General features: G+C 30.4%; 2 protein-coding genes across 2 annotated transcripts in view; both read left to right on the top strand.

The window, feature by feature from the left end:
• The window catches only part of LOC132749515 (heavy metal-binding protein HIP-like), a 124,630-nt gene that overhangs the window by 35,860 nt on the left and 62,900 nt on the right, over positions 1-25,870 (top strand). The gene's annotated exons all lie outside the window — the stretch shown is intronic.
• On the top strand, positions 11,087-12,662 carry LOC132749516 (collagen alpha-2(VIII) chain-like). Its single transcript, XM_060739314.1, has 3 exons — positions 11,087-11,169; positions 11,610-11,696; positions 11,983-12,662. Exons 1-3 carry the CDS (start codon positions 11,133-11,135, stop codon positions 12,393-12,395), a joined length of 537 nt encoding a protein of 178 aa, XP_060595297.1. The 5' UTR covers positions 11,087-11,132; the 3' UTR covers positions 12,396-12,662.

Here is a 25,870-nt window from a genome sequence, read left to right as displayed (position 1 = left end):
TTAACTAATGCATACAACTTAGTAATTCGTGCCCACAACTTAATTATCTCGTCTATACGACATAGTATTTGCTGTGCACGAGATAAATATAAAATCACACACATATTTCCCCTCTGTGTCACCGTATATTAAGTTATAGCGTAGCTATCATGTTGTATTATTTAATATACATGTATACCGGTTTTATCATTGTAGTATTACGACACCCATTGTCACCTTCATGTCTTTATCAGAGTTTCTCGTTAAATGTGAGCAAACTTATCATTTATCTAATGCGAAAACCACTGAGAAATATTCCTTATAATCAAACAAAATAATGATTTAGATAATAAAGATAAAATGTTATAAACAATTATATATTTACGTTTTCTATTTGATAAGAGTCGGGAAGAGTGTTGCTTTACTGATAAAAAAGTACCATTACATTACTAAATCATATTAACAAATTACATGCTATTCATTAATTTCAAATGTAATATGTTTGAGATAATTGAAATTCAAGTGAATCTCGATGAACTTATTAAAACTTTAAACAAAGGATCAAGGCTTGATAGATTGAATTCAGAGTATAACAACATTTAACAGTGTTCACACATGCGTAACAGTCGTTTTTTGTTGCCAAAGTATAACTTATTTCAAACATAAGTAATGGTAACGGTTAACAATTGTAATTTAATGTAGACATCACGTTTCCAGACATGTGAACCTATTCTCTCTTATTGTACCGTCTTTGCATAATCGAATTTCGAACACGTGATGAGTTGGCATTATAAGCAATAAATATTTTTTATATTATAAAAGTCTATAAAAAAACCCACAAACATCCACCCTAAAACGCGTTACTGCTCACAATTTCCTGTTAGCTTGAATTCATCGATCGGAGTCCAAGGTCATGAAATATAGAAGATATTGAAAAAATGAAAGAATGAATGTACGAAAATAAAATCATTTATTTTGATAAATGACACATATAAATGTATTTGCTTTATATACGTACATTTATAGCGAAGGCTGTGACCTTCATATGAGTTAATTTGTCATCAAGATTATGTTTTATGCAATGAATGTTTGTTTCTCACAATAGATAGAGGATATTCTATGTAAGTTCAAAAGATGATGGACAAGATCAATAATGAAAGGCGGCTTTGGATGAATCCCCGAACACAGCCCAGCAACAGTGTTACAATACTGAATTCATTAAGCGAATTGAATAAAATTATAATTTTATTTTCTTCAACGAGGTCAATACATTTTGTAACGAAGCTACACGAATATTATATTCTATTTACATCATACCGAAACTAATAATGTTAACAATAAAAAGGTGCAATTTTCATTGACACGTTTATAGTATTACGCTAACATTTAGAACCTTCTCCGGGTCTCGTGCCCCCTTCCCCTGTGCCCTTTGACCTTATGGGCCTAATATTAAATCATTTATTTTTATCTTTTAGTTTCTTATCAGTGGTTTGTCCGCCCGTGCTATGCCTTGTGCCATGTCCTGTTTTTGTTTGGGGTCCTCCTGGGCTCCTTGCCACTGGCTCTTGTTACTGGGTCGGGTGGGGGTTGCGTTCATTGAACGCCGCTTTTCCTTGTTGATCTTGTTTATCATATTTTAACTCTATATTTGTATAGCGCAAATGACATCACAACCGTGTAATATGCGGATATAAGCATCACAGGTAGTCTTGAATAATGAATATTAAGATATTATGCCGTGATTTTTTGCTGTGTACTTTTTAACTGATTTAAAATAGCTAGACTGAAGTTATGTGTATAAGAATTGTGGATGTATTAATTATTATATAGTTAAGTGTGGCGTTGAAGTTATTTTTGTGATATTATGGGAATTGAAGTAGTAAATAAGGAGAAAAGTTTGTTCTTTATATTATGTATATAGCAGTGGTATTGGATTTATTCATGTATATAGTGCATTGAACATCTCTCAGCGTGCAATGTTGTATACTGTGTGCAAACTGTGAGAAGGATTAAATTAACAGTTAGATATACAGTAATATACAGTAATTGTCCATGATTTCTATGGTGGACTGTTAGGGCTGACTGTGACTTAGAGTTGATCTCATTGTATTTAAACTGTTTACATATTATTCTTACACAATGGGTGTTAATCTTGCCACATTTAGACAGCGTATCAGTGTGTTTATTATGCCAGCAATGAAACTCAAAGCATCAAAACATCTTTTCAATCCTTATACCAATGGGACAGACATTCATTTTAAAGCAATGACATTACTGTTTAGATTAACACTTATATAAGTCTCTCTACATATTGCCTATATCATTAGAGCAACTCTTCATGATTCATTTGCGTCTTCTTGCAGTGATATTAACCGTGCCGTTGATATATCGATAGCGACCTCAAGTAACGATTTATACTATCTGTGTTACCATCAACGCTTTATTATGCTGTCTGGTGATGTCGAATCTAACCCGGGGCCTGTAAATGATATGTCACCATCACATAGTGGCCCACCACATCCTGTTTTTTTTTCCATAGTCCTGGGCATATTGCTAACCCAGATACGCAGTGTATTGTGCATTCCATGGCAGAATACAATTAGCAAATGTTTGATGCCATTTCAGAAGGTAATCATGAAGTTAGTGCTGTTAGGTTAGACAGAAGAAGTATGAGACATGAGCTTCGTGAAATCAGTATGAAGGTTACGTCTGTTGAAACTAAGACGAGGAGGTAAAAATATAAACGATGTTTTACATCAAAATTACATATCATAAACATAAAACATCAATATCAAAACATTTTGATAAAATACGAAATAAACTTGACATTGTTTTCATAACTTATTGTTTTTAATTATTTTTGTACACATAGGTCTAGATCAATTGTAAAACTTGTATTAATTTGTTAATTTAAAGTGAGGGAAAAAGGAACATATTTTTACAAAAAATCAAATTTAGTACATCAGTTTATACAAACAATGACATATATGCCGACAAATTCCACTTACTGTTTTAAAGCGGTAGAATATGTTATAACTCTCTGTTGGCAAACGCTTACAAACAATTTTGTTTTCTTAATCTGATTATGTTATGAATGACATTAAGATAATATACGATACATGTGTAACATTTTTGAATATTATCGTATTAACATTTTGACAAATCTATTTAAAGATATATTAATATATGCTCAATTGTGCTCGAATTTGATATTTCAAATCTCTATGAAATTGTAAAAAACAAGTTTTATCACATAGTACATATGTCAACGTGTCACATTGAAGGTTCAATGATAACCGCCATATGAACACATCTGCGGATGTTTCAAAATTCTAAATTTGACCAGTTCATGTTAAATGCTGAATTATGCTTAAGCCGGTGCTAGGGGGCGTGGACGGTATTATGCACTTGACAGTACCGTCCATGAACAGGCTCAATCAAACCGAGCCTGCAACATTTTCAATTTTGCCGTGTTGGGCTTTCTTTATGGATTCTTATTCCTCTCTATTTTAAACGCTACGCATTAAAGTTAATAAACACTGCATGAATACAAAGTGTAATTTGTATGATTTCTGCAATAGAATTATTTTACTCAAGATGAACATAGTATATCTTTATAGTGTTGGATTAACTTCTATTCTGTTCTGCTCTTTAAACGTAAACACATTACTACAGTACATAAAACTTCTTTCAAAGTATTACAAGGTATGTATACAAAGATGCATTTGTATATATGTGCAAGATAGTAAATATTTGATTAAATCCTGTGAGCTATTATTTTTAAAACTTCAAGTTTAAAGGTATGCACATTTATATTTGCAAATCTGAACATTGACATATTATATTGACCTATATTTCGAACCAGTGACCTACTTTTTGTAAACTAAATTATGGTTTCATATTTTTAGCACAGTTTCAAATGCAGAACTGAACATTTACATAGATCCTTATTTTGACTCAGTGAATTTCATTTAGTTTAAAGAGCTAAAGTAATTACAATTGGTCTATATGCACAGTTTCAGATTTGAAATTCGCCCTAGAGCTAGATAATTGAAACTTGAATTACTGCCACAGATTCAGGTGCTAACATGAACTTTAATATCAGTTGATCTAGAATATCAAAAGCGACCTACTTGTAGTTTCGTGTGTGAATTTTCTACAACATGCACACTTCCAGATTCATATTTAAATCAAATGACTAAGATTTCGACATAATGCCTGTTATTCAAAATAATCAATATCAACTGTTCTGTGTTAATTATAGGTTTTATTTTCATTCTTATATAAAATCCAATAATTTCTGAGTTATTTTCATTTTATGGTGTAACACGTGAACAGCAAATGCGCGTTTTGGTAAAGAAGAGAAACGAAGATGGGGAGATGACAGTTCAAGTGCTAAAAGGCACGGGAAGACCTGCAGCATCCAACTAATGACTGGATACAATTAGTGGCGGCGGTGGTAAATCACAAGAAAGCCACACACACTTAGAAATATACGTTCGGCCTTTTATGCGACCTTATGCATAGGATGCCACATGTGTACTGAAAATCCACGAAAATGATTAAATGTGACATACAAGACAATACAATACTGATCTAAATTTGTATCTATTAAAGAAAATCATGTTGTAAAAAAGTTACTGATTGAATGTTAAATTGTCTCAATACTTAAGGACTAAACCACGGGCTTTCAAATGCAGAGGGTTGTTTAATGTTTAATATGTGATGGGTATTTAACAATCAACTTTAGCGATGAAATCTTTATAAAAATACTTTTGACGCATAGACACATTATGTTAAAGTACATTTTATTTTCATTAAATCTGTCTTAATGTACGTTTAGCCTGCCGTTTAATGTTATAATAGGATGACATCTACGAGCCCAAGATCGTTACTTTTACCGATACTATAACTTTCCCGTTAGCAGAATCGGTATACTATTTCTTGTTTTCTTATATAAGGCAATCATGTTGGAATCATAATAACCGTGGCATTATTTTGTGTTTGTGAACAGCACCAATAATCTTTACCCTATTTCCTGTATTTTATTTTGTCGTTACTTTGCATTTATTCGTTACGACGTCAAAAATAATTTTGCGTACGTATTGATCGTGAACACTTGAAGTGAAAAGAATTTAAAGTTAAAAGAATACTCGGATATTTATGTATTTAAAAATACATTTCAAGGTATGTGTGAAAGCATGCAATTGAATATATGTGCAAGATAACAGTATTTGCTTGGAGCTAATCAACAATTGAACTTTCTTTATTTTTTTCACAAATACGTTAAAAAGTGCAGTAAAAACGTGTATTCATATCACAAAGTTTGAATAAAATACTCTGTGATTTAATGTGCGTAAAATATGCATATACATCTGTACTATTATATTAGCAACATCATTTTTATTTGATGTAAAATATATGGAATACAAAAAGTCTCCCCTCGTTTGAAAATGCAAGATATGCGTGTTATATATGCCTCTATAGTTTTTATGTAAATATGTTATAGCTCATATTGTCACGTTATTCATGAATAAACTTGTAAACTTGTAATAAAAAACCCCGTTACATCTATTTTTATTTTTCGTTAAACATAAGATATGACAAACAATGCCGCATAGATTTTTGTATATATAACTACTACTGTTGACTTTGTATGTTATATCTAAATTCATTCAACATGTTACCTCTCATTTAGAATCATGTATGAATTTATTGTGTTTAATGAGTCCACGCACTGTTCGTTGTATATCTATATGCTATGTATATCCTCATATTTTGTGTTTTTTTTTTCATCAAAACTGTTTTCAAAGTGTTGCACCTTCTCAGTGCATTGAGATAAAGTCAAAGACTTTTTCAGCGTTGGTTACACGTTGCCTTACAATCAATCTGAGGCCATTTTTAGCCCCTCACAACTCAAAAATTTTCTTGGCGATGAGGGGGGCTGCTGACCCCCTTGAAACCGCCAAACAGAAGGGGCACATCCCCTCTTGCACCCTTTGAAGTACCTTTTTAAAGGGGCGGCGCCGAAATACTGATCACTTTTTTGAACAAACGAAAACAGTGTTTGGGGCCTTAATATGGCATTTTTGCACTTTAACACGCCTATATGAGGTAAAAAGTTAAACGAGTTCAACAAATTGTGATAAAGCGAATTTGTGGCGAGGGTTATTTAATTTTCTTAGACAGTTTAATTAAAAATGTTTCATGACAACTAACGTGATATTATTTTATCGCATGACTTAACTCGTTTACAATAATGAAAATTTATATGTTTACGTGCCCTTTTGTAACACCAAGGTCTAAAATAAATCAATAGGAGTACGTAATAATAACATTACATAGAAGACATTGCCGTTATGCTATAAAAATCATCACGTCAGCAGAAAACATTGACGTTTGCCCCTTCTTAATTATACAAAATACAGAAAAGTTCATGCCTAGGTTACATACAATACTATATCACCTTAACAATTACAGTAGTTTTCATCGTTATAACATTATTACCAACAGCTACGGGATCTGGCAGACATTTTACATGCTATTTTTTCTCTAACATATTCAAAATTTGATACCCGTGAATTTGGATTAAGTACACAATAAACATTTTCTGATTAACCTTTATATCATTTAAACAAAAGATGTATAAATGAAAATATGAAAATTCGTTTAATAACTGAATAAACCCGCTAAATACATTAAATATCATTCTAACACGCTTCCCATTTTATATTAGCCGATTCAACAGATACATTTTTTACATCAAATAGGAAACGCAGACATGACGACAATAAACCAGATGAAGCTAGAAAAAATACTCCAACGCTCAATATTTTATCTATTCTTTTTATTCTGCTAGAATGGAGAGATATGCCAACTTTTCTTGTTTTGTAATATGACACTGTATGGGTTTTCGTCTTGCTTTGTTATAAATCAGAACTAGAACCTTGAACTATCGGACTGTGAGTCATGCATATATGCATACGCTTAAAAACACAGATCTCAAAGATTCTCTGAATATGTCATTATTTCTTTGATAAAGTATAAATAATATTACCGTGCAGACATCATTAAATAATTGTAAAAGTTTAAAATTGATAATCAAAAAAAAGTTTTTTTTGTTAAAAGTACTACCCACTAAGGGACTACGGGCAATGGCTCTATCAAGTAACAAAACGCAAGGCGTATTCCTTTGCAAGTTATTGATTGGACAAGGATTTTTAATTAAGTGTCTTTGTGAAAGGAAATAAAAATAATATCATAAATAAGGTTCATCGCATAAAGGTTACGTAAGAGAAATAGAGACTAGAACAGCCGAAATAAGATCTATATGAGCTGATACGATACTTTATTATGTAGTTTATATGTATCGAAATCTGGAAAAAGAGATATTTCTCGAGAGCAATAACAACAAAGCACATAAGTGACAATTGCAGACCCCTCAGTTGTACAGACACTATCATTACAGAAATCGTTTTATAAGATTTCCGAACATTAAATTCCCCAAAGATTATGCCCGAGACTTGTTTATTAACTTATGCGCAGGACTTAGTAACTCGTGTGCAGGACTTAATAATCACGTGTACACGACTAAGTTATTCGTGCGCACGATATAGTATCTCCTGCCCACGAGATAAATAACACAAAAACATACATACATTTCCCCTCTGTGTCACCGTATATTAAGTAATAGCGTACGTTATAATGTTGTTTTAATTGATATATCTAATTCTTACCGGTTTTATCATTGTAGTATAACGGCACCTATTGTCACCTTAATGTCTTTATCAGAGTGTCTCGTTAGATATGAGAAAACTTATCATTTATTTAATGCGAGAACCACTAAGAAACATTTCTTATAATCAAACAATATAATGATTTAGATAATTTAGATAAAATGTTATAAACAATTATATATTTACGTTTTCTATTTGAAAGAAGGTCCGGGAAGAGTGTTGCTTTACTTATAAAAAATATCATTACATTACTACATAGTATTTACAAATTACATGTATTAATTAATTTCAAAGTAATATGTTTGAGATTATTGAAATTCTAATATATTTCAATAAACGTTATTATATTATTATTAAAGAATATCAAATAATCAAATAGTAAGGGTTTGATAAATCGAATTCAGAGATAGTAACAAAGTTATAGATACTATATAACAAAAACATTCAACAATGTAAACGCATGCATAACAGTCGTTTTAACGGTCACGTTTCCAGACATGTGAACCTATTCTCTCTTATTGTACCGCCTATGCATAATCGAATTTCGACCACGTGATGAGTTGGCATTATAAGCAATAAATATATACGAATGTGTATTTTATATTATAAAAGTCTATAAAGAACCACATACATCCACTCTAAAACGCGTTACAGCTCACAAGTTCCTGTTTAGCTGGAATTCATTGAAAGAGTTGTCATAAAATATTGAAGATATTGAACGAATGTATGTACGAAGATAAAATCATTTATTTTGATAAAGGACACATATAATTTATTTTTATTACATACGTACATTTATAGCGAAGCTGGCGACCTTCATATGAGTTAATTTGTTATCAAGAATATGTTTTATCACATAAACCGCGGCGCAGGAGTGTAATAAAGCCATTTAATAAAAACGATATTACACTAGTGTAATAACACTTTGACGTGACGTCATTTGCGCTATATAGAAACATAGCGTTAAAGCGCGCTAATGTTAGCGTTACGCTATAGGCACGTCATTGAAAAGTTACTCATTTTAACAGTTTGCTTTTCTTATTTTACATATGTGATAAAAAGAATATTTTATTCGTGTAGATTCAATACTAAATTTATTGAACTCGTTGAATAAAACAATATTATGCTCGCCAGAGGCTCGCATAATGTGATTTTATTCAACTCGTTCAATAAATTTAGTATTAAACTACACTCATTAAATATCCTCTATTTATGCAATGAATGTTTGTTTGTACAATAATTAGAGGATATTGAATGTAAATTCAACAAATGATGAACAAGATCAACAATGAAAGGCGGTTTTGGACGCATCCCCGAACACAGCCAAGCAACGCAAATCCAATATTGAATTCATTGAACGAATTGAATAAAATTATGATTTTATTTTATTCAACAAGGTCAATACACTTTGTAATGAAGTTACACGAATAAAATATTCTTTTTACATCATACCGAAAATAATAACTGTTAACAATAAAAAGGTGCAATTTTCATTGACACGTTTTTAGTATTACACTATCATTTAGCGCGCCTTTACTCTGTATTTGTATAGCGCAAATGACATCTCATCAAATTATGAACGACCGTGCAATACCGTTAATGCGGAGATAAACAGCACAGTAATCTTATATAATGATAATTAAGATATTATGCTATCCTATCATTTATTTAATAATATTTCTTAAAGAACGAAATTTTTCTATGTTGCCGACACAAAATAATTAAAGCTATTGTTTTGAAGTTTGTTAAACGTTCCCTGATCCTAAGTGCTAAAGAACCTTAATCAAATGTTTTCGTATGGGACTCTTTTCAAAAGAGTCAGCAGATTTCCCTTCTATAAAACACAACAGTTATAATAACGTTTTGAGATTCAGAGTGTGTTTTAAAACATTTCGTAGTAACTTTTTTAAAATGACTTTCATACCGTTAGTTGCGATTTTAATTATCTTTGGAATGTATAGCTCTCATGTCTTGGAGGCTAAAGAACCTGTTTGTTCTAAATTTGCATATGAAGAACAGCTTTTAGAGAAAATGATAAGAACTGAAATAAAGGTAGAAACAATGGTGAATGAAATTAAGAAAACTGAGGATAATGTCATCAGTACATTAGGTGACATTAAACGAGCAGTTGCTGATTTTACGGACATGTTTGCAGACATGAAGGAGAACATAACAGACAAAATGTTGAAGAAAAGTGACGAGCTAAAAAGGAGAGAAGGTAAAATATAAACTCCAGATCTAAATTATTAGAAAATTGATACATGTATACTGAAATATTACCGATGTAATGCGAAAAATTACTTATTTCTTTAGGATATAATTAACAACTGAGTGTTGTTTATGTCTGAATCAATATAACTTAATAGTTCGTAATACTTTATGAAATATAAATTGAGAAAATTGGTTTAATGATAAATCTGTAAATGCGTGGAACATTTAACATTCAAAGAATCATAAGCTTTAAAAAGAAGACATTTCATGCACCGGTTACAATGCTGACATAATTATCTAACTAAAATTTCTATGTTTATAAAAGTAGAATATGGCATTACTTATATTGCTGGAAAGTTTATATATTTTCAGTTTGCTTAACCCGTCTCAATACAACACGCATCGTAAAACTACATTATTATAATCATAAATCAATAAATGAATTAAGGGAAAGTGAAAGAGAAAACCTTAAATAAAACGACAACAGTAAAAAAGGTAAATTTTCACTTTTAAATTTTCATTGACAATTAACAGCCTCGTGCTCAACATTTGGCTAGTACGAGCATGAACATTTATAAAACTTCAGTTAATTGTTACCTTTCTGCCGTATTCTGCCTTGTGTTTATCTCTAGCTCTTTCTTTTTGGTGCGTCCAAGAACTGCTGTATTTTTAAATTAAGTTTGCGATATTTATGTCAGTGTGTATACTTCTGATGCATACAAACAATTACAGTGAATATTAATGTGAAATGAATAAAAGTGAACATTTATGTTGAACATACCAATATAAACATATTTCCATGAAAGAAATGCTGTCTCATCACATTGCTTTTTCTTATTAAATACATATTCCCTGACCATTTATTACATTTATTTTATATTGAATTATGTTATGAAATGGCTATTTAGTTAGCTATAGAACATCGAAATTTGAGCGAGGAAAATCAAAATATTTATTAGAATGCAAGTTGTTTTTCTTCCCTTAAGTTTTATTTCAGAAGTTACACTACCAGTGATGTAAAACTTAGTTTAGAATCAAGTTTCATCTTATCAGCAACACTTTCTGCAGACAGTTCACATGTACACAAAATAACACATATACATCTTATTGAACTTTGATTACCGTTAGTAATTGTTCTTTGATATTATTTTTACAGGATCTTTCAAGAAATTATTTGAGGAAACAAGAACAAACCTCACGAGTGACATGGAAGCTAAAAGAGAAGAACTTACTCAACTACAAGGTATTATTTTGCATTTCTCTTCCATGTGATGATTACTTTCAAAAACATTGTTTTGATTTTATGATTCATTTGGTTTTATTATTGAGTTGGATCTTTTGAAGTGCATTCACGTACGAAATTTTATCAATTATCAGTTTGAATTAATTTGATATTCGACTTACCTGTTGTTGTAACTATAGACTAGTTCTTCCCACTATCGTTCAACAGATTCAATTACAGGTATAATTTCTTATTTTGAATACATTTTATCATCTTTATTTTACAGACAAATTTTTTTTGATAACTGTAATATATAAGAATGTCCCTTAATTTCAGGAAAACTTGATTTGTGTTATAGGCAACAGTTTTTTGCATATAATTCATATGTGTACATAACAACATTTATAATACTTATTAAATTTTATTACGGTAAGTTATTGTACTTTGATACATTTTTACAGAATCCTTGCAGAAATTATTTGAGGAGACAAGAACAAACCTCACGAGTGACATGGAAGCTAAAAGAGAAGAACTTATTCAACTTCAAGGTATTGTTTCTCATATCACTTCCACGTGATAATTTCTTTCCAAAACTGTGTTTAGATTTCATGATTCGGTTTGTTTTAGGATTCCTTTGCTTTTTTGAAGTGCATTACAATATTTTATCAATAATCAGTTTAACCTGTTCATATAACTATAAACTAGTCCTTCCCATTATCGCTCAACAGATTCAATTACAGGATAATTTCTTATTTTGAATACATAACATCATCTTTATTTTACATACAAGTTTTTAAAATAACTCTAAAATATCACAATTTCTGTTATTCTTAGGAAAACTTGAACGTCCTCCGATCGCTTTCCATACACATCACGTGGCAAATTTGTCTCCTTCAACAAATGAGATTATTATATTTACAAAAAGTGTAATTAACGAGGGAAAAGGTTACGACACTTCTACTGGAATATTTAGTGCCCCTGTTGGAGGACTGTACCAGTTTTCTGTGCATATATGTCTTCAGGTTGGAAACTATGCTTTTATTGGCCTATTATTAGACGGTAAAGTTATTGCAGCAGATTCAAACTATGATGGGGATTTTTACACCTGTAGTACTTTTGGGGCAATAGTGAGAGTAAAATCAGGAGAAAAAGTTTGGGTCAAACCAACAACGTCAGATACTAGCCGCTCCTTAAGACAAGACTATTATAGGATGAACACATTCAGTGGAGTACTTGTCAATTACTGAATGAATAAATCATTCAACTTTTGTTTATGACATTATACATGTATATCTGAATTGTTATAAATATTCATACAATAATTATCGTATGACGAATAATTTGATAACTAATCTTAGAAAAGAGTGTATTTTGCTGTGTTTATCAGTAAACATGTATGACCATATTGTCGCGTTTCCAAATAAATATGGCATGTATACATTTGTACTTCTAAAAAAGTTAAGTTTTATACAATATCTTCTGGTGAATATTATTGCGTTCTTATATGATGGATACCCCCAAAACATCAATATTAATACACTTTATATGTTCAGAAATAGTCCGATTAAAGTAAAATTTAACGTCAAACAAATTGCAACACAAGCTTTTTTTACAAAATTAGTCTGTAATACACATCATATAAAACAGGTCAAAACCCTAAAAAAATCTAACCATGGCAAACCAGTAAAAAAAGCAATTCAAATTTTGCATTTGTTTCGAGTTTTTATATGGCTCTGCATGTACACCATACACAGAGTTTATACTGTAACCGGTGTCGAGGTAAACAAAAGTTATGAGGCCGCGTGATTTAAATAAATCAAAATAAACACATTTACTACATGGAGTTGGATTTAGAAGCTGTTGTGCGAAGTATGTATAAATTTTTTTATATTATATTTACTTGTTTTTACAACTTTTAGCCTCGTACATGCCCAGATATCTTATACAATAAATGAATTGTAATGGGTTTTCGCGTGTATAATCATCAGCGTTTGTCGTTTAAAACAGTAAAGATTTTTCAATTTTCATGAGATATAAGTAATCATTAGCCTATATATTAACATTTCTTTTTGGTAATAAGATGTTTATGAAGTAGGAAAAATAAAAATAAACAATTTTAAGTTTATCCTGGGTAGCTTCAAAATGTAACTACGGAAGCGTGTTTGGGTAAACAATGCACGAAATACAGAAGACATTGTTAGTAATTTTAGAATCATAAATGCATGATTTTTATAAACAGATTATAAGTTTTGGTATAAAAATGTCGTTAAGTATGATTCATACTAAGTTTTCATTTTAATTACCCTTGGAAGACAGGAATTGAAAGGTTATACTTATCGTGATGTAATTATCGTTTTTACATAGGACTGGTATATGGGATGTCAGAGGAGTCAAAAACAGATACAGAATGTACAATTATTATGTAATTTCAACATTGTGATTCCAATAAATGGAGAAAAATTATTCTACAGTCACAGTAAGCAGTTCAAATTGTTGAACTTGTTGAGCTCAATGGTTTAACCAGAGACATTGATAACATGTTATCTATGTCTCTGGTTTAACTTAATTATGCTCCAAATATTGATGAGGAACTATATTCGGAGTAACCTGTTGCTTTGCCAGTGGTAATTGATCCCCATTTTTGAGTGTTAAATTTGTTGTACAATTTTACAAACACATGACGATAAGATAGTTCCATACAAACGTAATGAGTTTAATGATGATGTTTGTGCTAATATGGATATCTGTATGTCCATCTACACCGTCTGCCTTTCTGTCAGTCTGGCTCTCTGTTTTTTGTCTTTACCAAAAAGTTGTAAAACTTGATTCTGGGATACTATTAACTTGTGTAGAACATCTGCCTCTCTTTAGGGTATATCTATCTGTTTGCTTTTCTTTCCTTATGCTGTCCGTCCTTTATTTATGAAAACTACAACATATGGTGTGAATCATATTGAAAGTATTGGCCTAAACGAAAGATAACTCATTTATATGGATATTAAGAGTGATTGAAAAATCAGGGCTTTTTTCACAGGTTGGGGAAGCAGCCCAGCCCTTAATTTTGGGGAAAATTACATGTACATGGTATATTTGCAAAAGGGGAAGAAAAAACTTGATGTAAATTCAATTATTTGGGAAAACTGCATGATTTTAAAGAAATTTTCTTTGGGGAAGCAGCCCTATACCAGCCCCTGTTATAGAAGGTAAAAAGGCCCTGTAAATAGTTCGGGTGCTTTGTTTGATAAGCCAAAAATGAAAGCCATGTCATACCTACAACCATTTGGCCACAGGGGAAATGCCTCCTTTTATTTAATTCGGTTTCTATTGTCAATAACAGTTACAGATGTTATTTAAATATCTGGTAAATATCCCTCAGATGCATTAAAAAATGCAAATTTACATGGAAATTGCAGAGCCGGTTTAATTGAGTCTGTATATTAGGGATAATATAATGAAAAAGTGCAACAACCCTCATGCCCCCTAGCACCGGATTCAATTGAGCGGTACTAAATTCTTAACACTTAAAAGTGCTGGATTCAATGATCCCGAAAGACCAGAAAAATATAACAACACTGAAGTGAAGTACGTGGCAACATTTTACGGCTGACACACAGCGCTTCACATCTGCTGTTGTGATGTAAAAATATCTGGTTAAAAAAGTGATCCCTCCGAAGCAATTAAAACAGCAAATTTACTGAAAATTGCAGATATGGTTTGATTGAGTCTGTGATCAAGAAAGCTGTATTTGACGTTGAACATACGTTTTGCTCTATAGTGCACCCAAATTTATGCATTTCTCTGAAGAGGACTCCACTTTTTGAGTAAATTTATTTCTTTTTATTCATATGATGAATAGTATTATTTTTCGTTATCTCTTTTTTTTTTATTCCATTTTAGATGACTGGATGTAAAGCCGAAATATTAGAAAAGAGTATTGTTATGATTACGACAAGAAGAGAAAACTACAAGAGACCATAATATGATTAGAAGTTCAGAAACTGTTGTTGAACGTATATTTATTTAAGACAATAACTGTGTAAGTTGCAGAAAGAACATAAACTTCGTGGCGATGTTGTCAGTAAAGTTGAAGGCTTTGATCAAGTCTTTGTGTAAAACAAGACACTTTAAGCGTGAAGTAAGGTCCTAGGAAGAATCAAAGGCGTAAAAGGCTTCCTGACAGCTAAAATACGTAACCACCATTGTTTTAACAGTAACAGTAACATTTCAAGACGTTCTTTTCATAAAAAGTGCAAACACACGACTTGCAAATCTAGTGAAAAAGACCATCGAAAACAGCAGGAGATGGCTTTTTAACCACTATACAATACTTTGAAAGTTATTGGAAGGATAACATTTTTTTAAGGTGACTAGGTGTAGTCGAACTAATGAGCATTATGAGAGACATAGAGACGTGGAAATTACTCTTATATCTCTTTTTATAATAAGAAAGAAAACATAAATAGGTTAAACAAGATGTGATTGCATTCAAAGGTGAACTTTTTTTTAAAGCAACCTAAATGATACATGACATAAAATTGACATTTTGTACATATTAATGATATAAAATTCTAATTTTGAACCATTACTATAGACATTACTACAGCTCATTTTCAGCTTTATAAACGAAGATTTATTCTTAATTTACTTAAGTGTTTTGCAATATAGATAGTTGGACAATACTTGCGATGATAAATGTAGTTATTTCTACTAAATAATGTTAAGACTGATAGTTTGCATAACATTTTTGGGTGATATTTCATAATTTGGATGAATGAGACTTTGGTAACGTACAAATACGTTAAATAACACAGCAAAAGACAATAATTGTAATGAGTTACTTTCAGAAGTTGAGTATATTACCAGGTGCAGTGTTTGTTCCTACGGATTTTAGGAAAAATAACCGAGTTTGTTCTCTTTATTTTCATAAATCTTTCAACAATAGTTAAAAAATGCTAGATTAATGTCAATGTAATTGATGTAACGTATGTTACATTTTGCTTTTAAAATGTATCAAGTGATTAAGTTTCTTTATATATATAAGCTTATGTGATATAAATATTATTTGAACCTCTTTTTAATTTTAAATATTAGGTATTTTAAGATAATGCAATTTGAACGTTTTGCATTATTATTATGAGTGGGTGGGGTAATAATCGTGTGTGTCACAAGTGAATAAATAGTAAAAAAAGGCCAAACCTGTTATTATTCATTGCAAATTCTATTTTTATGAACACCAAATACATACTGGCTAAAAAACTACCAATCTATAACAGAGAAAGACAAGACAATCGCCATATATTAAACATTATAACGATATTATATTACGATTTTTATCCCTGGACAGGTACTCTTAAACTACCTGCCATAAGTCAAGTTTCCGAAGGTATATTTTTTTAGGGTTTTACTACAAGGTCCATGCATATATATTGATTGCAAAATACTAAAAAAAGCTTGTGTTGCAATTTGTTTGATGTCAAGCTACATATACTCATAACTTTAGTGGCCTAAAAGGAAAAAAATGTGGGTCGTGTTAGAATTATTCATTATAAAATTCCCATATAACTTGTGATTACAAAATTGTCCATAACAGTATATTTATAAGTTTAAATCAATATTACCTCAAAATCTGGTAAAACTTCTATGTCAGTATGTTGCTTTGAATTATGCTAAGATGTAAACTAATGAACAGAAACAACACTGATATGTAAATATCACTCGTTTATCGATGCCTTGAATCAATGCACTCTTTCGAAGAAGAGAGTAACATAAATAAAGATTTAGTTATGCATATATTTTAAGAAATTGGTTTAACAGAAGAACATGTCACGGGTTTAGATAACAATATTCATTCATTAAAAATAACTTATCTAATTTAAAAGTAGATCATTATGAACATTAATGCTATAATGAAAGAAAATTTCAATTCGAATACAATGATCTGTTTCTTGTACAACATAATTTTTGTTAATGCTGCAATCTTCATTTGAGTTGAATTAACCGATACAAAAATTTGCTTTAGGAATTTTGTAAATAAACAATTGTTTTATGCAAGCCTCAGTTTATGTTCTGATTGTGGTCAAAGCCAGCCCATTCGATCTATGTTCACAATTTCTTTTATAAAAATGATTCGCTAAGAGGTTTTCTTAATGTTTCCAAGCTACAATTTGGTACATTATAATGTTGATTGTTCTCTTATGAAAATATTAAAAATAGTTGATAAGTACACCCACTTTAAGTTATAATCAAATCACTTTATGCACAACATAGACCGTTTCAGTATAGAAGCGCTATAAACTCGTACACCTAGTTTTAACAAAATTGTTCACTCTTCAGAAATTTATTACTTGAAGTGAGTGATACCGAGGTATATACAACATCACTAATGCCGCGTCATCACTTACTTCACGTTAATGGCATATTTTCATGTGACCAGTGTAAAAATTGGCCAGAATTGACATATTTTATTCATACACCTATACAACAGAGTGTTTTTTGCAAAATATTTTAAATCTCTAGATTTTTACGTGAAACAGAACAACATTTTATAAATTTCTGCAAAAAGCAATGATAGTCCATTAAATTTGTGCGTATGTCTGAAAACAATCATCATTTTCTAAATGTTCTTGTTTGTTGAAAAAATAAATTTTGAGTTACAAAGTAAGAATAATTTTAATACTTAAAATCTAGCAAAATAACATTTTGATACAATTTTAACTGAAACATGAAAAAACTAAAATCACGTTTACCGCGATTTAAATGATGACTTCCTTTTTCAAGATTGCCGACATATGGTCTACGTTTGGTCCATTAAAATTGACTTTGACTGAATATATTGTTGTTTCCTTGTGCCATACAGCAGAATGCCTGATTTGAATTAACAAAGCAAGGTTGAATAAAAAATTAAACTATTTTTGATAACTAAAAATATGCTACCCTCTTCTAGCTAGTGTTCCCGTTCCCCGACGACGCATTGTGGTATTCAAGATACGCGCATGATTGAAGAGCTATCCAAACAAATCACTTCATTGCTCTTTTTTTTCTTAAAATGAATATGAAATACGACAGTATATCGTGATAATTATATAAATCTTTTGTATGTTAGAAATTAATTTTTCTAACATCATTATTCGTTATACATTCAATATCAAAAATATATATGACAGTGTTCTGTGTATGTTTTCACACCAAGTGTTTTATAGCCCTGTATATGTACTTTTTCAATTATATATCTAAACATAAATTTGTCAACACACATTCTTCAAAAAAGGGGACACAGGCTTATCTTCTTAGTATATAACACATTTATACAAATGTTTATAAGAAGTACACATTGCTTCTTGGGCCTGCACAGCTAATGTGCAAACAAACAAACTTCCTGTAGAAAATACTAACCCGAAAATCATAAAAAAATAATAAAGTCAATGGAATCATTATAATTATAAAATATCCTGTTATGTATAATATTTAATTAAACACATTTTCTAAACATCATAATTTAAATTTGAGAAACGTTTGTATCTATTACTTTGTCTTTCAGTTTTAATGTATATTTGAATCAGACTCTTGAATTTATAAAGTGTTTAGACTAAAAAGAAATTAAAGAAAAAGATCGGGTGTGAAAGAAAAATGTAATCTTTTGAAAACTGTTAGCTTTTCTAGTGTGCACTAAGAGAAATAAAATGGTATATGGTGCTACATGTTACCCGATGTATGAATGATGATATTGTTTAGGATTCAACAGTAACAAAATGTAAGGCTTTCAATATTGTACATTTGATAAATGCAAACGACAAAAAAACTGCTAAGAAGCAATATCATGGCATTAAAACATTCAATTTGCAAAGGAAAATATTAATTAAGTAAAAACTAACATGGTAACTTAAAAAGCACTTTTTCATAAAGAGTTGAAACTTGCGTATTTTTTTCGTAAATAGAATATGTTTGTTTAGATTAGCAAATACAGCCTGGTAAAAAATAATACCTCTTGAATAATGTAAGTTGAATGAATGAATTCCATTGATGCTCTTATCATGGAGCCAACATTTAGGATTTTTCAGGGTGTTGTAAAGACACGCCTTGTTGTTTATTTTTTTCATCATGATTTTTATGAAATGCTAGCAAATATATCATCAACGTGTCCGATGTAAAGAAAGATAATAAAATATAGGCCAAAATTCTTAAAATAAAAAATAAATAATACGATAATAATTATAATGTTATCCTTTCAATTATACAATTATATTTATGTTTACTTTTTTACATAGAATTAGGTTCGGTAGGAGGGTTTGTTATTATTTTCAAGTTACAACTTAGTTACCTATGATTTTAACAATTCACATGATATTCTTGTATGTTACTTCATTTACGATTATCTTAAAACATTGCGCATCAGACAAATCAGTCAGTTCAATATGGAAATTAATCACTTTATCGACACAAAGTTAGAATTCTAAAAACTCAATAAACAGCTACAAGTAGTTATACGATAGAATTTACAAAAAATAAAAAAAATGAGCAAAACAAACAAAGTCTGGATAAATAGAACAGAACAGAACATAACATATTTTATTATTCAATATGACTTGAACATAACAGTTCCTCGTCATTACACAAAAATACAGCATACATTAAATACAGCGACAGTTAAAACACAAACACATACTAGTCATATACATTATTCATATTTTCATTTATAATACTAAATGCTTTATTACAAAATATTGCTAATCTATTCAAAGTATTTGTATTACATGTATTTAATAGATCAATAAATTTAACCATACTGGGATGCCTGGGATAACATGGTATATACAATTTTCTTAAATCTGAATAAGTAGGACAAATTAAAACAAAATGATATTCATCTTCTATGTCGTTTAGATCGCAAAATGTACATTTTCTTTCCGATATCACAATGTTTCTATGTCTGCCAGTCTCTATATTTAAGCAGTGCGAAAACAATCTTAGTTTAGCTATTGTATTTCTCAATTTTGTGCAAACACTTTATTTAAATAATTTGATAATTCAAAGTTATTTTTTAACTCTTTAAACAATGAGAGTGAGCTTTAATTATTTACACCTTGTCTCCAGTTACTGATATAAATATCTATAAGTCTTGTTCTAAGTATTGGAATAAATATATTAACATTGACAGATTCAGGAAATAATCAAACATCATGAAATCCTGTTTCTTGTAACAATTGCTTAACTTAAGAAGCCCAGTTAGTTTGATTTGCATCTCTATCAGCAATATATCTAAGTGACAAAATTACATTTTCTAATAAACAATTCTTACTTTTTTCTAAGTGTAATTTCAAAAACTATTTTACAATTCTTATTTGCCGTATTATAAAAAAGCGGAAAACGACCAGTTTCATCGTACAAAGCAGCATTACATGTAGTAATTATTTAATATGGATGCAACATAACTGTCAAAAAGATTAAACATAATTTTTGATGGTATTTCTAATGGTCTAGTTACTAAAAGTAAAGGACTCCATTCCTGTATATTGAATCAAAACACCTTTGAAGATCAATAAAACAACAGTACAGTTTAGATATATTTTTCAATTGTTTTTCGATAAAGGAATTCAATAAAAATATTGCATCTACAGTACTATGATTAGCTTTAAAACCAAACTGTGCATCAGTAACAATATCATTCGAAATAGACCATTTCTTTAATCTTTCATTTATAACAATAGTGAATAATTTAGCAAAACAACTAATAAGCGTAATACCGCTATAATTATTTACATCAGCATTATCTCCCTTTTTAATACAGGTAATGTCACCTTTAGACCATGACTAACGGATTATCTAAAATATCAGTCAGAATTATTTTTTGATTTAAACAATAAATGTTAAAAAATGATGCATCTAATTTGAATCAACGTCATTTTTCACTAATTTCACTCCTTTAATAATTGAGTTTTTAACATATGCAAAATTACTCCACTATTTCTTTTCGCTCTTTTATTTTGGAATTTTCTGTATGAGTGAAACAATTTATATCCATTTAAGTTTATTTTAGAATTTTTACTTGTCCATGTTTCGTTTGAAAATATCAAATCATACTTCATAATCAATGAATTTTATAAAATCGGGGCATGCTATTTTCTGTTTGGTTAATCCCTCGATATTCCAAAATAAACATTTTATATCGCTCCCACTATTTTCCTAAATACGAGTAGCGAGACTTTTGCTTTCCCTGAATAATTCACCATTGATGAAAAGCTTGTCAATACGGATGAACGCTTCCTTGCCTTGAGAGCGCGCCTCCAGCATAATCGGGACAAAGTGCCTCCTGGTCTCTACAACTTCTTTCGAGTATTGTTGGCTTAAACCATATAGCCTTGACAGCTTACTCGCGTTCGCACGCACCAACTCCTTTTCGGGATCGAACGTAAATTTTGCGACAACGGGTCTTATTTTGCTTGAATTGTACTTGCCGATTATATGGGCACGTTGTAACGTTATTGACATTTTAGCATTTTCAATGTTCATTTTGTTTTCGATTAAGGCATGGACTTTTTCAACACAGTCTGAGGGGGTCTCTCCCTTAACTTCCGGTATCCCGAAAAATAAAAGATTGTCCCGCATACTTCGGCTTTTTTAGATCAGTAAGTTCTGCTTTCCATTCCGCAATAGAGAAAACATGGTTGGTGTGCGGATGGAGAAGATTTATCCGGTAAGCGAGAAAGCGTACCTTGGCTCGCTACAGTTTGGCAAGATACACTTTCGCAGCGAACCGGATAAACCTTCTCCTATTTCGACATCAATCATGTATTTGATTTATCCTGCTTTGTCTACTTTCTTCATGATTTTAGATTATTTTAATGATTTTATATGTGTCGTCATCATATAACGAAATGACTGGAGATAGATAAGTTTATCCGGTAATAAAGAAAGTAGCATGATAAAGCAATATTGAAATGGTTAACGAAATGTTCTTTTGTAATAATTATTAGTACAATTAGTTACGTTTTTTATAGTTATATCAACGACTTTAATTGAGGTTTAAAGAGAACTTATAAGGACGTTATTACTCTAACAGTTTGTGTAAAGTAAAAGTTTACATATTACAGATTTTAAAAATATCATTATAAACGAGTAATGCTTAACTGCTCTTGAAACAGTTCGTCAGTCATAACAGTCAGGGGTGTAACTTAAACACGTTATCATTTTTATAACCCATAGCCGTTATAAAATTTTATCTGTTTACTAACAGGAACAACTTTGTAAATGTTTATTTTATTCGTATATCTTCTCCGTTTTCATTGAAAAGTGACTGTAAGTACACGTATATTGTAGAGTACCGATTAATCAACAGGTTAATTGATCTCAGAATCATGTCACGGTCTACTGAACTTTAAATATGTGCTATTTTTAGCTCAAAAATGACCGACTTTTTCTAATTTTGAGATCGCTGTACCAAGAATCTCAAAATTTTCCTATTGTTCTGGTAATTTTTTTTTGAAAGTATAAACAATGTACTTTCACATTTCTGCCTTTAACCCGGTGCGCAAAGCTGAAAAGTCTGTGCGCAAAGCTTTTGAAAAATTGTATTACAAAATCATTTATAACTCTTACACGTTATTTCTTGAAAGTAGGGGAAACAAGAAAAATAACTCGTGCTTGCTTATCAAGCTTTAATCCCGATTGTCTACCATTCTTTAATATGGTTATGTACTACAGAACTGTTGTAGTTTGCATAATTCAATTTTTGTCTGCAATGTTAATATAAATTTGTGAGATTGAATCAATATACAGCTTAAATAATGTTAGACTGAATCAATATTGATATTTCATATACAGGTTAAATAATGTTAAATAAATTGTTTCCGACATGACTTTTTCAAAGGTTTATTTTCGGACCAAAAAGAACCGATTAAAAATTATTTTATTGTAGAGTATTTTGATCTCTTTTATTTCTAGACGGCGGTAAATGAGTAATCATATCCGTTTCATCAATAACGGCATTTACTTTTCTTGTCTGATAAAGTAAAAAACTAATATCAGCAACTTGCTATTTATTTTTCTCACCAACACGTGTACATGCATGAAGTAATGGAGCATGGAGCTAAAAATATTGTATCTGTAATAGGTTATAGCAGCGTCCGTGGTAAAAGATCCCCCGCTGCAGATATTACTTTATGTTATTTACTATATTTGATAATACTATCGATCAGGCATAATTTATGCACAAAAATAAGTTAAGAAATAAAATTTCGTCCAAACGGATAGGGGAACGTCTTCGTCCAGTGTGTATGTAATGATTTAGATCTTTTTTAACTTGCAAATGGCCAACCCGAACGTTTCAATGATAACACCAACACTTTATAATTTTATATGATATGTTAATTTATGCCTATCGACAGTATCTAATGTTGAGCACTGTTGATTATAAATTGTCATTGTCTAAAATACCGTTCATCGTTTTCATTTTCGTGAAAAATCAAAAGTAATTCTTTTGCTACTAGATGTGTCTTAATTCAGTTTTATATCATTCATTTTTGATGGGGACTTGAAAATATTTTTATTTTATCACAATTGTTATAATGGGTGTAATTTATACACACGAGGAATCATTTCCATTTAATTAATTTACGGCAACTGGTTATCGAAAACTTGAATTTGTAACTTCTCAGCGTTATTTTACGCTTTTTTATTTTATTTTTTTAATTTTTTGTAAAACAAGGAAAAGACAAATGTTCATTGAAAGTGTTAATTGGATGTTAAAAGGTTATATTCTGTACAAAAAACTAACCTTTTTTTGACATTTTAAAATTATCACACTTGGGTGGTGTTTTTCATAAAAGGCGCAAAACCCCAACAAGAAACGCAAAGGTACAAGCGAAGCAAATAATCGACCACGGTCGTTTCAATAGTAACGGCAACACGTTATGTTGGTTATAACGCCTGTAAGTTATTACAGCTGCAAAAGAAAAGTGTTCTTTTTTTAGAAGAATAGTTCATCGTATTCATGGAGAAAAGTATGTACAAAATAACTTTACGTGATATATTATACTCGTCTGCAAATATTTAATGTTCATTAAAATGTTTGAACATTGAAAATTATCACAGAGTCCAAAATACCGTTCAACGTAATTCTTTTGTCACGAAAAAATATCGTGACAAAGTTATTTTCTTGCACTAGATTTGTCTTATTTATTATCTCGCAAACACATTTAAAGGCATTCCTCCGATACAAAAGCATTCATTTTTTATGGAGAATTGATAATATTTTATTTGATTGCATTTGTTATAATGAGTGTAATGTTTGCACACGAGGAATCAATTCCATTTCATTAAATAACGTCATCAAGTTATATTACTCTCGAATTTGTAACTTCTTTGCGTTATTTTCCGCTGTCAAAGATCTAAGTGTAAAAACGAAAAAGACAAATGTTCATTTAAAGTGTTAATTAGATATTTACGTGACTTGTTATACTTGTCTACAAATATTTAATGTTTATTAAAATGTTTGAACATTGAAATGGTCACAGTGTCCAAAATACAGTTCAACGTTTTCAATTTTAACGGGAAAATAACGTGACCAAGTTACTTACTTTCAACTCGATTTGACTTCATTTATTATCTCACAATCATATTTAAAAGCATCCCTTTGAATGTATATAATTCTTTTTTGATGGACAATTGATAATATTTTAATTGGATTGCATTTGCTATAAGAGTAATTTATACACACGAGGAATCATTACCATTTCCCTAGTAACGGCAACAAGTTATCTAACACTATAATTTGTAACTTCTCGGCGTTATTTTCCGCTGTCAAAGATCTTATTGTAAAAACGAAAAAGGCAAATGTTCATTTAAAGTGTTAATTAGATATTTACGTGAAATGTTATACACATCTACAAATATTTAATGTTTATTAAAATGTTTGAACATTGAAATTATCACAGTGTCAAAAATACCGTTCAACGTTTTAATTTTTCACGACAAGTAACGTGACCAAGTTACTTTATTGCAACTCGACTTGTCTTCATTTATTGTCGCACCAACATATTTAAGAGTTCATACATAATAGCATACATATTTATAGAGAATTGATTATATTTATATTTCAATGCATTCGTTAGAATAAGTGTAATTTATATAAATGAGGAATCATACCCATTTCATTAAATAACGTCAACAAGTTATATTACACTCGAATTTGTAACTTCTCGGCGTTATTTTCCGCTGTCAAATATCTTATTGTAAAATCAAAAAAGACAAATATCATTTAAAGTGTTAATTAAATATTTACGTGAAAAATGTTATGCTCGTCTACTCAAATATTTAAGTTTTATTAAAATGTTGATTGAAGCATTGAACATGGTCACTAGTGTCATGAAAATAGAGTGAACGTCTTTCAATTTATAACGGGAAATAACGTCGACCAAAGTTATTACTTTCAAACTTCCGATTTGTTGTCTTCATTTATTATCTCATTGATCATATTTAAAGGCATCCCTTTGATTGTATTTAATTTTTTTTATGATGGAGAATTGATAATATTTTAATTGGATTGCATTTTATACACACGAAGAGATCAACTTCCATTTCCCTTAATAACGGGGCAACAGTTATTATACTCTATAACTTGTAACTTCTCGAACGTTATATTCCGCTGTCAAAGATCTTATTGTAAAAACGAAAAAGACAAATGTTAATTTAAAGTGTTAATTAGATATTTACGTGACTTGTTATACTC

This window comes from Ruditapes philippinarum, unplaced genomic scaffold (genome assembly GCF_026571515.1).
Source record: "Ruditapes philippinarum isolate M1 unplaced genomic scaffold, ASM2657151v2 ctg4108_1_1_1_1, whole genome shotgun sequence".
Classification (NCBI taxonomy): Eukaryota; Metazoa; Mollusca; class Bivalvia; order Venerida; family Veneridae; genus Ruditapes; species Ruditapes philippinarum.
The sequence above is the reverse complement of the archived record's forward strand: the minus strand, read 5'-3'. Positions and strand labels throughout refer to the sequence as shown.

Excerpts from the sequence above, each read along its gene's own strand:
- LOC132749516 (XM_060739314.1), top strand. The coding sequence starts at position 11,133 with ATGGAAGCTAAAAGAGAAGAACTTACTCAACTACAAG. Across the intron at positions 11,170-11,609 it reads AGAACTTACTCAACTACAAG|AATCCTTGCAGAAATTATTT; the intron begins GTATTATTTTGC and ends ACATTTTTACAG. Across the intron at positions 11,697-11,982 it reads AGAACTTATTCAACTTCAAG|GAAAACTTGAACGTCCTCCG; the intron begins GTATTGTTTCTC and ends TGTTATTCTTAG.